This window comes from Antechinus flavipes, chromosome 2, assembly GCF_016432865.1.
Source record: "Antechinus flavipes isolate AdamAnt ecotype Samford, QLD, Australia chromosome 2, AdamAnt_v2, whole genome shotgun sequence".
Lineage (NCBI taxonomy): Eukaryota > Metazoa > Chordata > Mammalia > Dasyuromorphia > Dasyuridae > Antechinus > Antechinus flavipes.
This window is the reverse complement of record NC_067399.1, coordinates 227,331,903-227,346,455: the sequence shown is the minus strand read 5'-3', so window position 1 is coordinate 227,346,455 and position 14,553 is coordinate 227,331,903. Positions and strand designations below refer to the sequence as shown.

General features: G+C 41.0%; 1 protein-coding gene across 1 annotated transcript in view; it reads left to right on the top strand.

Moving 5' to 3' along the window:
- The first annotated feature begins 2,188 nt into the window (after positions 1-2,188).
- EFR3B (EFR3 homolog B) overlaps positions 2,189-14,553 on the top strand; it is a 124,101-nt gene continuing 111,736 nt past the window's right edge. The window contains exon 1 of the mRNA XM_051976356.1: positions 2,189-2,413. Within this exon, the coding sequence (XP_051832316.1) occupies positions 2,407-2,413 (7 nt within the window). The 5' untranslated portion in view covers positions 2,189-2,406. The remainder of the gene's footprint in view (positions 2,414-14,553) is intronic.

Genomic DNA, 14,553 nt, shown 5'->3' with positions numbered 1-14,553 from the left:
AACCTATAAATGACTATGTGAAAACCAATCAGTAATAGTAAGAAAAAAACACAAAATAAAACAACTCTGAAGTTCACCTCACACCATAAAAGTGAACAAAGATGAAACATGAAGGGACTGTCAATGAAGAATCACTGAACAGATGGGCATACTAATGCACTGTTCATGAGGCTGTAGAATAGTGTCTAAAGTTATATTTGAACTCCTATCTTTCAGATTCTGAGGCTAGTGTTCTGTCTGCTGTACCACATAGCTGCTTCATGCTCCATCTAGCTGTAGTCCTTTGATAGCAAAGAGCTGGAAACAAGCTAAGTGCCCATTGATAGGGGAATAGCTAGGAAAAAAAAAAAGATGGCACAGGAATGTACTGGAAAATTATTTAGCATGGAAGAAATGGATTCAGAGAAATGTGGGAAGATTTGCATGAAGTGACATAGAGCAAAGTAAAGCTATACCAAGAGAAAGCAATATGCATAATAACTGCAATGCAAATTTTAAAAAACAGAACACTAGAAGGAAATGGAATTCTGAGGGACTGAAAAACTGACAGTGAAATCAAGAACAGAAAAACAAGCATCTCTCCCCTCTCACAGTAAAAGAAAGACAGGAGATTAACAGGACAGAATATGGACTATATTTCACATGCCTTCATTATAATGATGTTTTTGTTTAGTTGTTTTGGGGGAGTGGTGGGGGAGGGGATGAGAGATAGCCTTGAAATTAATGATGGTGGAGCAAAAAGTCATTGGTAAAACTTTTGTTTATTTTTTTAAATAAGAGGATTGGACAAGATGGTCTCCAAAGTCCCTCCCTGCTGATATTACTCTGGCTATGCTTGTTGAAATTCTTTGTTTACTATTAAATGGAGCTCTCCTGTCACCTCTTCCATGAATTTTCCCTTGATTCCCCCTGCCAGAAGTAATCTTTCTCTTCTTCAATCTCTCATAATGCTTTGGATCTCTCCTTTGCAATTATTACATCCTCATTTATATTATGGTTCTAAAGAGTTCATCTTCATTAGATACACTAAAAGTCAGGAATGATGTGATTCCATCTTTGAAAGGTGTTGCTGAGGACTCAGAAATACACGGAGCGCTGAGCAAATACTTGCTGAATTGGATTTATTGATACTATTAATAATAATAGTTCACCTTTAAATAGTGCCCTACATATATTTTCATATTTGATTTCCAGATTTTCCTCTTCTGATCTGTAAAACAAAGAGGTTGAACTAAATGACCTTTAAAGAGCCTTCTATCTCAGAACTTGTAGGAGTAGATTATCAGGAGCAGAAGGAGCTGTTATTTCCTCCACCATGGGATAGAAGGACCATCTTCAGAATTTGGGAGGAAGATGGCAAAATTTCCAGCAATTGTTGGTGCAGTGAAGGAGGATTTTCTGCAGTATTTGGTGCAGTGAGCATGGAAGATTTTTGGTGGCACCCAGAGCAGTGAAGAGTTTGCAAGATTAGCACCTGGGGATACAGCTGGGTTTTTGAGTGAGGGAGGGGATTAGTCAGTAGTTTAGATATCCCAATGCAGCAATGCTCAGCTTGATCAGGCAGAAGGGCTGGTGCAATCATTTGGAAGAGAGTCTGCTTGAGAGCAGTTCTTCCTATTCTATTCTCACTGCCCAGCTGGCACAGTCTTCCCTACCCCTGGGGTTGCTTTCTCGTGGGGCAGCCTTCATGAACCACACCTCGGTTTCCCCCTTCTCCCCTCCTATTCCTCATTGACACATAGTGGGAGGGAGAACGCGCGAGCGCCGGGGCTTGCATGTGTTGGGGGCTCGGGAGAGCGGGGGAGAGTGCATGTTCTGTCTGTGGCTCCTGACCTTGCTAAGAGCCTGAACACCCCAGTGGGGAAGAAGACAATTCAAGGGCGATGCCCAAAGCTGGCATCAGGGCACCGAGGAAAAAGCCTCTCTTTCTGGCACTTTCCACTTGGCAAACTCACTCTGACGTCTGGAGAAGAACCTGCAGCCTGCCGACCTCAGAGTACCAGCCTTAGATAAAAGGGAAATCTTGGGGGCTTTGGTTTCCAGGCAAGAGCCTGGGGGTGAGCAAGAAGGGGGTGGGGTGGGAATTGGAGACGTCTCCCAGAGGCTGAGCCGGGAGAAGGGGTGGTTCCAGATTAGCATAGCCTCCTCCCTTTCTCCACCTCCTTCTCCTCCAGCCCTTTCCTGAAAGAGGCTGGGGGGAGTGGTGGGGAGTCTGCTGAATGGCCTCTCGCTTCCCTATTCATTTCTTCTCCCGCTGCCTCCTGCGCTCCTTGGCCGCTGCCGCCGCCATCCCTCCGTTGCTCGGTGAATGAAAGGCTGAGGCTGCGGGAGGCGCTGGGTTAAGAACTGCCCTGCAGACGCTGCCGGACCGCCCGGGAGGGAACGAGCCGGAGCCGGGAGCTGGAGATGTATGGTAAGAGCTGGCCAAGCGGAGCCCGAGAGCGGGGAGTGGGAAGCTCTGCCGCCGGACCCTCAGGTTCGGCACCCCAGACCACCCCCAGCCTCTACCAGCTAGAGTCTTAGCAAACTTCCAGCAGCCGAGGACCGCGTGGGGGGAAGTGAATGAATCACTCTTTCCCCCCACTAGCTAAGCCCTGAAGGAAATGGGCGAGGGCTCGCCGGCCAGCTTAGAATCCTGTTTGTGTTCGTCGGTGATGCTGTGTAGGGGCGCCCCTAAGGATCTGGAAACAAAGCTAGCGAAGAGAGGGGGAAGGGGGAAGGTACGGACACTTCGAGGGGCGTCTCTGGGTCCCTCTGTCGTGGGCGCGGTTGCCTATTGTTTGGAGATGCTCTCGGGGGTGGGCCAGCTGAGAAGGACTTCGTTGGCCCTGACCTCTGAAGGTAGCCTCGTCTAGTTCCATTGTTAAGGGCTGGAATTTCGTGTGTAGCCAGCTTCTATGGGGCAGTGGTTAGACCCTGGTCCTCCACTTGGACCTAGGAAAGCTAGGCTTCAAACGGCACCTTTGACACTTAGGGTCGATCCAGAACTATGCAATGGAAGGAATGCTGGATTTGGGATTAAAGAATGTGGGTGCGAATTCCGACTCTGCCACTTTTGCCGACCTTGGTGACCTTGGGCAAATTAACTAACCTCTCTGGGTCTGTTTTCCTCAACTGCCAAATGGGGGCGGGGGCAAACCCAAATGAAACTAGAAGGTCCTATCTCGCTTAAATCTAGTTGAGCCTCAGTTTCCTCTTCCAAAAAATGGGATTCATAGTGAATGCTTGTCTTACGGGATATAAGAAGTATCAAATAAGGTGATATATGTAAAGCACTTGGGATCAGACTAGAGAATGTCTATAAATCACTTCGCAAACCTTAAAACACTCTATAAATGCCAGCTATTATTAGGAAAGCTGAACCGAGAGGAAATGCCTTGTATAGGTAGTAGTGTGACTGAATTTGCAGCGTCTGGGCTGACTAAAGCAAGGCTAGGAGTTAGTGGAGGCTATTATTATCTCTCTGGAAAGAGGGTCATGACTATCTGTCCCTTTCCTTACTGCCTTGGTAACCGAAGACCAGGAAGTAGAAGCTGGGCTCTGGCAAGGGTTATGATGCTGAGGTCTGGTGAATAGACTAGGACTTGGAACTTATTTTACTGCTGGCTTTATCTCTACATGGGTTCAAGACCTCATGTCTTTTTAGATTCCTCGTGGTGTTTCCAAAGAATCATTTTAGAAAGAGGACCTGGGTTCAAATCTTAGTTTTAATGTTGTGACCTTGGAAAATCCATGTCCTTTTCCCAGCCTCAGTTTCTTTATCTGTAAAATGAAGGGGTTTGAGAACTTTTAAGGTTCCTTCCTAAAATCTATCATTGGCTGGTAAAAGTGGGGGAAGAAGCTAAAGGGAGGATTGGCTCTAGTGATGAGTTCCATCCTATCGCTTATTTGACCCAGCTCTTAGCCTGAGCTTCCCAAACCCTCCCCACCCCCACAACTTATGTTCAACAGCTGAATTCACACCTGCCATTGCTCAGCTTTGTAGCCTACCAGCAGGTCCTCTGGCTTTGCTGGAGATCCCGCTTGTCAAGAAAACAAACCTCTCTGGATGATGAGATGCTCTTCGAAGTAGAGGGCAATAGGGTTTTGGAGAAAGAGCCCTGGATTAGAGATCGAAAGAACTGAGGTATTAGAATCTCACTTTTGACACTGAGACACCATGTAACCATGGCAAATCACTGAACCTCAATTAATTTATCTGTAAAATAGATACAATTACAGCAACTACTTTGTAGAGTTATGAAGACCAAAAATCAGGGAACATAGTTAAAGCACTTTTGCAAACCTTAAAAGAGATATATTAATGTTAGTTGCTGTTTTTGTTATAAGTAGCCTTAAGAAATCCAGGGCAACCTAAGGCCCAGGTTCCTTGCAGAAAATGGGCATTAGGTATTAGGAAAATCACCCTTTGGCTAAGAGCTGCCTGAGGAGATTGAGATAATTGGTAGCTTTCAGATATGGGAGGGAAGAGAAATAGTTTTCTCATTCATTACCTTTCTATGGAAGTAGAAACTCTGAGCCTAGGGACTGGATCCTTGGAGAAGAGCAGATTTCTGTTTTAATTGATCTCCAAGGTGTCACTGTCAATTCTGCTTTCTTTTCCGCTGGAAACTGGCAGTGAGATATAAATTTAGTTGGGGACCTCAGGCTGTACCAAGATAGTATAGTATATATAATGGAAAATATGATCTGAGGCAGGAGATGTGAGTTCAAATCTTGGCTGTTGTGATGTGACCTTGAGCTAGTTACTTTCCAAACTTGGGAAATGGGGAGGGGGTATGGGATAAGATGGCTTCTGAGATTCCCTTTGGGCTGAATTGTATATTTGTAGTAACCTGATAGAATGCCCTGGCAATTTCTGAGGTGTTATAGCCCAAGGTTAAGTGTCCAAACTGTCAGTGTCAAGAGCAGACTCCATTTAGAAGCTAACCTGGTTTCCCCCCCAGCTTTAGCACACTTCTCTTTCTTACCTGCATTTCTGAGCTCTGACCAAATCCTAGAAGGTTCCTCTCCACCATTTCCTCCACCCACCCCCTGCTATTTTGGTCTTGGATGACCTAAGCTGGGTTATTTGACCTCTGACATACTAGATTTTTCTGAACTGCTAATCAGTGGAGAGAGCCTGGAAGGTGAACAACAGCTGTTGTGTGGTCTAACAAGCCCAATGTTTTCTTTCAATGAGTCTCTCTCCCTTCTTTCCCCTCCATCCCCTAGTTGTTCTGCAGAGTAGCTTGAAACTGCAGCTCCTTTGAGGGAAGACATGTGACTGCAGGACACCTGCATTGGGAAAACAGCTAGGGCAAGGTCCCATTAGAGCAGGGGAGAAAGGAAACCTGAATAAAGTCCCTTTGCTCAGCCTGGGGAAGAGGATAACTGAGCTAGGAGAGATTGGAATCCAGGTCTTATGGGTTTCCTTTTGCATCTTTACAGCTTGAAGCAAGGCAGGACATGAGAGTAAGAGACTAGAGAAAAAGGGAGAACTCGGGAGCTGAGATGTCTAGGTTCTATTTTGGGATCTGCTACAGAGTCTCTCATCTCCCTGCTATTAGCCTGTTTCCTCAGCTGCAAACAGAAATGATATTTGCACCCAAAAAGTATTTGTTAAACGATAAGGATGAAAAAAGGCTTGAGAGGACCATCTTATGGCCTTCTTAATGGGGAAGGAGTCAGACTAGCAAAACTCCTACTTGCACATCATTTTTTTTTTTTTTTGGAGGGGAATGCTGTGTGCATCTTGTTTGAATTTCAGATTTAGAATAGTTTTATGGAAAAGATACTAGACCAGGGAATAGGACATCCAGGTCTAATAATGACTTTACTTCTAAGGAATTATATGACCTTAAATCACTTAATCAGTCTGAGCCTCAGTCTCCTTAACTATAAAAGGAGGGGCTTGGATTAGGTGACTTTTAAGGCCCCTTCTGATTCCAAATCAAGGCCCTTTTTGATCTACAAAATGAAAAGGCTAGAGTAAAATGATCTTCACGATCTCTTCAACTCTAATTCATGAGGAGCTAATCTTATACCCAAAGTACATTCTTCTAGATTTCTAATATTTTCTTTAAAAGGAAATCATTTGATAATTTAGGCTCTTGGGGATGTCTGTGATTGGCAGAAAGTGGCAGTGGAGGATGGGGAAGGGGTTATACAAGGCATGGTAGAAATAGAATCTTAAAACTAATGGGAACTATAGTCTGGTCTATTCTAACTTTCTTATTTTACGGATGGGGAAATTGAGGCCCAGAGAAGTTGTGACTTGCCTCATATCAGGCAGCTTTCAGAGCCAGGTCTCCTAAGTTCCTGTTTGCTGTTCTTTAAAACAGGTTCTGCTGCCTCTTGCAAGAAGAGAGGTTTGTGGATTTCCATCAAGGATGGCCTATTGAGCTGTGGATATACCCTATGGGGTATTCTTAGCACTAGTCAGAGATGATTTAATGAAACACTTAGAGGCAAAAGTTTCAGGGCATTTTTGCCACAAGATGAAGTGACAGTGACCATGAAAAAAATGCCAGATCAATGTCCTTAAAAATCTGACCTTGAACCTGGTTTTTTTAACTCTCTTATGGAGTATTTTGGTACTGATTGTCTGAATGCCTAAGATTACAATTCTTCCTCAGCTGCAGAGCTTTCTTCTGCATGAAGCTTTTTCTGATTTTTCTCCTTCCCACTCTCCCAGTTACTAGGACCTTCCTCACAAAATTATTTTATATCCATTGTGTGTATATTCTCTATATACTTATACATATGTACCTCTAAAAGGCACTAGATAAAGTACTAGGCCTGAAGTCAGGAAGACTCATCTTTTTGGGTTCAAATTCAGCATCAGACATTTAACTAGCTGTGTGATCCTGGGTATGTTACCTAACCCTATCAAATGAACAAGAGAAGAAAATGGCCAACCACTCTAGTGGTTTCTAGTTTCTAAGAAACCCCAAATGGGGTCACAAAAAAATTGGACATGACTGAAAATGATTGAATAATTACATGCATACATACATATTGTCTCCTTTGATAAATTTTAAGTCCCTTAAGAGCAGGGACTATTTCAGTTATTTTGCTTGATGTCCTCTACACCTAGGAAACACAATTTCCAGCAGTATGCTGGGACCTTTAGAAATGCTCATTGATTGAGATACTTGGCAAATTCATTTTCTCCCAAGGACTCAAATTAAATCTCTGTTCATTTAATTCTCATATCTAATAGCATCAGCCCTGACTTCTCTTTTGTTCTCTACTCATATCTCACAGTTACTTACCATTATTTCCAATTCAACATGTTTAAAAATCCAACTCATTATCTTTCTTAAACTGCTCTTCCAACTTTTACTCAGTCAATTGCCTCACTAATCATCTTTTAAAAAAAAATTGGAGTTAGCTTTGATTCTTCCTACTTTCTCACTGCCCATACTATTCAACTTATCTATCATATCTCCACTATTTTATTTTATTCCCTCACCTCTATTCCCAATTTTTCCTCCCTGATACAAACTCTTTTTACTTGCTATCCACCAGGATGATTGTAATAGCCCCAGTTCATCCCTCTCCTTTCTTTCCTTTCCCTAGTGCATTCTTTATTGTGCTGCCAGATTAATCTTCCTTGTGAATAGATCTAGGGATGTCACAGATTCTATGACATAGTCATAGATATAGAGCTTGAAGGATCTTGAGAGACCACTGAATCCAAGCTCTTTCATTTTATTAAAGAAGCCCATGGCCAAGGTTGTTTTTCACATTTTATAGATGCATGGATTTAGAAAGGACATGAAACCAAGAGAATATTGTGCACAGTAATAGCAATAGTGTTTGAAGAATGACCGTGAACAAATAAGCTATTCTAAGTATTATAAATATTCAAATCAAGTACAAAGCATCACTGAAGGAAGATGCTATCCACTTCCAGAGAAAGAACTGATGAATACGCAGAGTATGTTTTTATGTATATTTACTATATAGTGTGTATACATGCATATATACATAGACACACACATGTCTAGTGAGAGGTGGAAAGAGAGGGAAACAAGTTGGAACTTAACATAACAAAAAAATAAAATTCTGCAAAGGAAAAAATAAAAGATGCAATGCCAAAAAAAAAAAAAAGAGGAAGAAAGCAAGGAGGAAGAGAAAGAAGAAAAAAGAAAGGAGGAAGGAAGAAAGGAAAAAAGAAGGAAGGACAGAAGAAAGAAAAGAAGAAAAGAAAAAGGAAAGAAAGAAGGAAGGAAAGGAGCAGGAGAGATGACCTAGTTTAATTTCCTTATTTTATAGTTGAAGAAACTGAGGTCCAGAAAAGTGAAGAAGTGATTTTCCCAACATCATATAAAGAGAAAGGGGCAGAGCCAGGATTTGAATACAGGTTCTTTGACTTTAAATGCAGGGTTTTCCCCTACTTTTCCATGATACCTCAAAAACTTTATTTTCCCATTTTTTTCTTGTAGGCAGGATTTTCTGTCCATAATGCCCCAAGCCTTCCTCTTTACTGTTGTCTCCACCTGACTTCTGTCTTTACTTTTGTCTTTCATTGTACAAACACTTCTTGACCTCTCTGCTGTCATTCTGCTGCTGTTATTGTACTTGACTGCTGCATTTGTTCACCTCTTCTTTTTAATTTTGGGTGTCCAAATTATGGAGACAGTTGAAGTTTCTTTACATTTGGTGCATAATTTCTGTTTTTGAGAGGTTGAGAGGATCAGAGAAACCGATTTATCCTTCATGTCAGATGTGTTCATCACATTTTACAGATAATGATATGGAGGCTTAAGGTCTTAGAGTTGGTCTGCATTTTGAACCAACCAGGTAAGAGAATCATGGAATTTGAGAATTGATAGGGCTTTAATGTTCATCTAGTCCAACCCATACATGAAAGGAATTCTTTCTAAACAAATGGTCATCTAACCTCTGCTTGAAAATCTCTAAGGATGGGGAACCTCCTACTTCCTGAAGCAGCCTGTTTCATTTTTGAACAGCAATAATTGTTAGGAAGTTTTTTTTTCCTTGATACTAAGCCTAAACTTGGCCCGCTCTTTGCAACTTCCACCATTTCCTGGTTCTGCCCTCTAAAGTCAAACAAAAGGAAGTAGAATCTCTTTTCCTCTGACTCTGAAGCTCTTCTCACTTTTCTGCTAAAACAGTCTCCTTATTTTCCAGTTGTTCACTGAATTGCAAAATTCAAAAGTGCTTGTATGGCATTCAAGGCTCTTTGTAATATAGAACTACCTTCCTTACTCTTTTCAAATTCACCCTGTTTGTTCCATTAACTCTGAAGCTCAGATGAACTTGCTTAAATTTGCCTCCTGAACTCAGTTGTGCATGACAATCCTCATACTTTAGCTCATAATATTTCCTTTTTTTTTTTTTAATTTTTTATTTAATAATTACATTATATTGACACTCGTTTCTGTTCCGATTTTTTTCCCCCTCCCTCCCTCCACCCCCTCCCCTAGATGGCAAGCAGTCCTTTATATGTTGGATATGTTGCAGTATATCCTAGATACAATATATGTTTGCAGAATCGAACAGTTCTCTTGTTGCGTAGGGAGAATTGGATTCAGAAGGTATAAATAATCCGGGAAGAAAAACAAAAATGCAGATAGTTTACATTCGTTTCCCAGTGTTCTTTCTTTGGGTGTAGCTGCTTTTGTCCGTCATTTATCAATTGAAACTCAGGTCTCTTTGTCAAAGAAATCCACTTCCATCAAAATATGTCCTCATACAATATCGTTGTCGAAGTGTATAATGATCTCCTGGTTCTGCTCATTTCACTTAGCATCAGTTCATGTAAGTCTCGCCAGTCCTCTCTGTATTCATCCTGCTGGTCATTTCTTAATTATGTCTATGATTTGCTGTTTTACCCAATCATTCTTTAGTATGAGATTATTTAGTTTCCAATTATTTTTTGGTCTACTTCCCCCTGCTTTTTTGTTGAATGTAATTTTCATTGCATCGTGGTCTGAAAAGGATGCATTTACTATTTCTGCCTTACTACATTTGAGTTTGAGGTTTTTATGTCCTAATATATGGTCAATTTTTGTATAGGTTCCATGAACTGCTGAAAAGAAAGTGTATTCCTTTCTGTCTCCATTACATTTTCTCCAGAGATCTATCATATCTAGCTTTTCTAGTATTCTGTTTACTTCTTTGACTTCTTTCTTATTTATTTTCTGGTTTGATTTATCTAATTCTGAGAGTGCAAGGTTAAGATCTCCCACTATTATAGTTTTACTGTCTATTTCTTCTTGCAGCTCTCTTAGTTTCTCTTTTAAGAATTTAGATGCTACCCCACTTGGTGCATATATGTTTAATATAGATAGTGCTTCATTATCCATGCTACCCTTTAGCAAGATATAGTGTCCTTCCTTATCTCTTTTAATTAGGTCAATTTTTGCTTTAGCTTGATCTGAGATCAGGATGGCTACCCCTGCTTTTTTGACTTCACCTGAAGCATAGTAGATTTTGCTCCAACCTTTTACCTTTAACCTGCATGTATCTCCCCGCTTCAGGTGTGTTTCCTGTAAACAACATATTGTAGGATTCTGGCTTTTAATCCATTCTGCTAACCGCTTCCTCTTTATGGGGGAGTTTACCCCGTTCACGTTTATGGTTAGAATGACCAATTCTGTATTACTTGCCATCTTGTTAACCCCGGTTTATGCTTTCCTCCCTTCTTTCCCCTTTCCCCCCCTTCCAAGTATTAAGCTTGTGAGCACCCCTTGCTTCTCACAGCCCTCCCTTTTTAGTGTCCCTCCCCCCGCCTTAGAGTTCCTCCCCCTATCTTACCCCTTTCCCTCCCAGTTCCCGTATTCCCTTCTGCTTAGCTTATTCCTTCCCTTTCCACTTTTCCCTTCTCACTTTTCAATGAGATGGGAGAAGTTTCACCATAGATTGAATATGTCTTAAGATTTTTCACTTAAAGCCAATTCTGAAGGCAGTAAGATACCCACTATATTCATCCCCCTCCATTCTTTCTCTCAGATATAATAGGTTTCCTATGCCTCTTCATGAGATGTACTACCCCCACTTTACCCTTTTTCTGGTACAATGTCCTTTCCACATCAATTTCTAGAACAAGGTATACATGTATTCTTTATACATCTATATAGTCAAAATATAGTTCCCAAGATTAATCTTTACCTTTTTAGATTTCTCTTGAGTTCTATATTTGTAGATCAAACTTTTTGTTAAGTTCTGGTTTTTTCATCAGAAATAGATGAAATTCGCTTACTTCGTTGAATGTCCATCTTCTTCCCTGGAAAAAGATGCTCATTCTCGCTGGGTAAGTTATTTTTGGTTGCATACCAAGTTCCTTAGCCTTTCGGAATATCATATTCCAGGCCCTTCGATCTTTTAATGTGGATGCTGCCAGATCCTGGGTGATCCTTATTGTGGCTCCTTGATACTTGAATTGGGTTTTTCTAGCCGCTTGCAATATTTTTCTTTCATCTGAGGGTTCTGGCATTTGGCCACTATATTCCTTGGTGTTTTGATTTTAGGATCCCTTTCAGTGGGTGATCGATGAATCCTTTCAATGTTTATTTTTTCCTCTGTTCCTATGACTTCTGGGCAGTTCTCTTTGATAATTTCCTGGAAGACAGTGTCCAGGCTCTTTTTTTTCATCATGTTTTTCTGGGAGTCCAATGATTCTCAGATTGTCTCTCCTGGATCTGTTTTCCAGGTCTGTTGTCTTCCCCAGAAGGTATTTCACATTTTTCTCCATTGTTTGATTTTTTTGGATTTGCTTGACTGATTCTTCTTGTCTCCTCGAGTCATTCAATTCTACTTGTTCAATTCTGATTTTCAGTGAAGTATTCTCTTCACTCACTTTTTAAAAATCTTTCTCTAATTGTCCAATTGAGTTCTTTTGTTCTGTGGAATTTTTTTCCATTTCGCCAATTTTGTTTTTTAGAGAGCTGTTTTCTGTTTCCAGTTCACTAATCCTATTTTTCAAGGATTTTACTTCTTTATCCACTCTCTCTTTAACTGACTTCTCCAGGCTCTTTTGCCAAGCCTCCCTCTCCTTTTCCCAAGCTTCCCTCTCCTTTTGCCAAGCCTCACTCTGCTTTCCCCATTTTTCTTCTAGCTCCCTTGTGAGAGCCTTTTTAATCACTTCTATGAGGTTCATCTGTGCTGAGGAACAGACGATCTCCTCCTTTGGGGAATCACCTGGGGACTGTCTGTTTTTAGTCTCCTCAGGATTTAGAGTCTGCTCTCTATCTGTATAGAAGCTGTCAAGGGTTAAAGTCCTCTTCAGCTTCTTGCTCATTCTGTCTATTAATCAGAGACAAACTACCAAAGAAAAACAGAAAAAACTGGAGTCTTTCTTTGGGGGGGGGCTGGGTGTGTTATCGAGCTTCCTCTACAGACTGCAGGGGGCAGCAGTGAGGCACTAGCAGGACTGTGCTGCGCCTGCGCTCTGAGATCCCAAAGCGTGCTGAGTCACTGGGGGGGGGAAGGGGGGGGGGCCAGGTCCTGAGAGACTCCAGCTGTTTGGGGTTGTGTTCTTCAGCCCCGGTGTTTTTAGCTTCTCTGCTGGGCTGTTGACTTGCTGCAGGTTCCAAACCTGTAGCGAAGCTCTCCCCGCAGAGACGGCTACGATCACTCCCCACCCCCTCTCAGCTCTGCTCCCGTGCTCTCACTGCCGCTGCCCTCAGCCTGCGCCCCATCTAAAACCGCCCCAGCCCTCCAGTAAAGACAGACCTTTCTTGGCGGATCTCAAGGATGGCTTCTCTTGGTAACTATTTGTGGGTTTTTTTCAGTCAAGCATTGATTCAGAGGCTTGTAATGAAGTGGATAGTGAGAGAAAGCGCGGAGCTTATGCAACTGTGAGCCTCCTCTCCGCCATCTTAACCGGAAGTCTGCTGCTGGTCATTTCTTACAGAACAATAATATTCCATAACATTCATATACCACAATTTACCCAGCCATTCTCCAATTGATGGGCATCCATTCATTTTCCAGTTTGTAGCCACTACAAACAGGGCTGCTACAAACATTTTGGCACATACAGGTCCCTTTCCCTTCTTTAGTATTTCTTTGGGATATAAGCCCAATAGAAACACTGCTGGATCAAAGGGTATGCACAATTTGATAATTTTTTGGGCATAATTCCAGATTGCTCTCCAGAATGGTTGGATTCGTTCACAACTCCACCAACAATGCATTAGTGTCCCAGTTTTCCCGCATCCCCTCCAACATTCATCATTATTTTTTCCTGTCATCTTAGCCAATCTGACAGGTGTGTAGTGGTATCTCAGAGTTGTCTTAATTTGCATTTCTCTGATCAATAATGATTTGGAACACTCTTTCATATGTAGCTCATAATATTTCCTAAGAAATATCTCTTACTTTGTCTTTTCCTGTTGACTTCTTACTCATTCAGTAAAGCCAAACTCAATTGTTACTTTTCCATGGAGTCCTTATTTTCTGCTGTTGAGAACAGCCTTCCTCTGTGGAACTTATATAATATTATATCACTTCTTTGATATTCATAATGTTGAATAATCTGTGTGTCTGATCCCCAAGAAACTGTAACCTTCATGAGGGCTGGTACCTGTGTCTTATTTGAACTCAGTGTGTCTGAGAGCCTTACATAGTACTTTGCAGAAAGCTACCTTCACTTAATAATGCCTGTTGAATTTTGGAACATTATATTTTTCAAGGCATATCACTGATATCCTTCCATTATTCTGAACATACTATACCCTTTGGGCTAGCAGGGATACTGAATGATATGTGAGTGGAGGAAGAGAGACTGGGGAAGAGTAGAAAAATTGAACTATTTCAATATCTGAGTTGCAGTGGAAGAGGTCAAGGACGATAAGAGGATAGGACATATATTACAGTTTTGTTTCTGCTTCTCCCCTCCCCCCATCACTTTTAAAATCTTCCAATATGCTTTTGTATTCTATGTATTTAGCATTCTTTATGTGCCTTTATATGGCACAACTGATTTAACCATTCCCAAGAATTGGGCACATAGGTTGTTTTGAATTTTCTCTTTGCTATTACCAATAATGCTGTTATGAGTATTCTTGTACAGATGTGTCCTATCTTTTTTGCTAACTTCCTTAAGATAGAAACTTTAAAAATGGAAGTCCTGGATCAAAGGATATGAACATTTTTGTAACATCATATAATTCCATATTGTTTTCTAAAATAGTTGAATCAATTCATAGCTACACCAGTAATGAGTCATCATGCTTCTTTCCCCACATTTCTGGTAGTGCTGAATTTTGTCCTTTATTATATGTTGATAAGATAGTTAAACAAACCTTATTTGAATGCATTTAACTAAGATATTTTGATATTACCATATTTTGCTATTTTGACAAGTATGAGGAGGTATCTCAAAGTTGTTTTAATTAATATTTCTCTGATTAATAAAGATTTTGAGTATTTTTTTCTCATGATTATTGGTGATTTGTGATCCTTTCAAGAACTGCTTATTCACATCCTTTGGCTTATCTAGGAATGGCATTTATTATTATAGATTTGTATCATGTCAGATTCTTGTGACTTTTTGTGTTATGTTTAACTTATTTAAATTTTTACTTGACTGTCTGT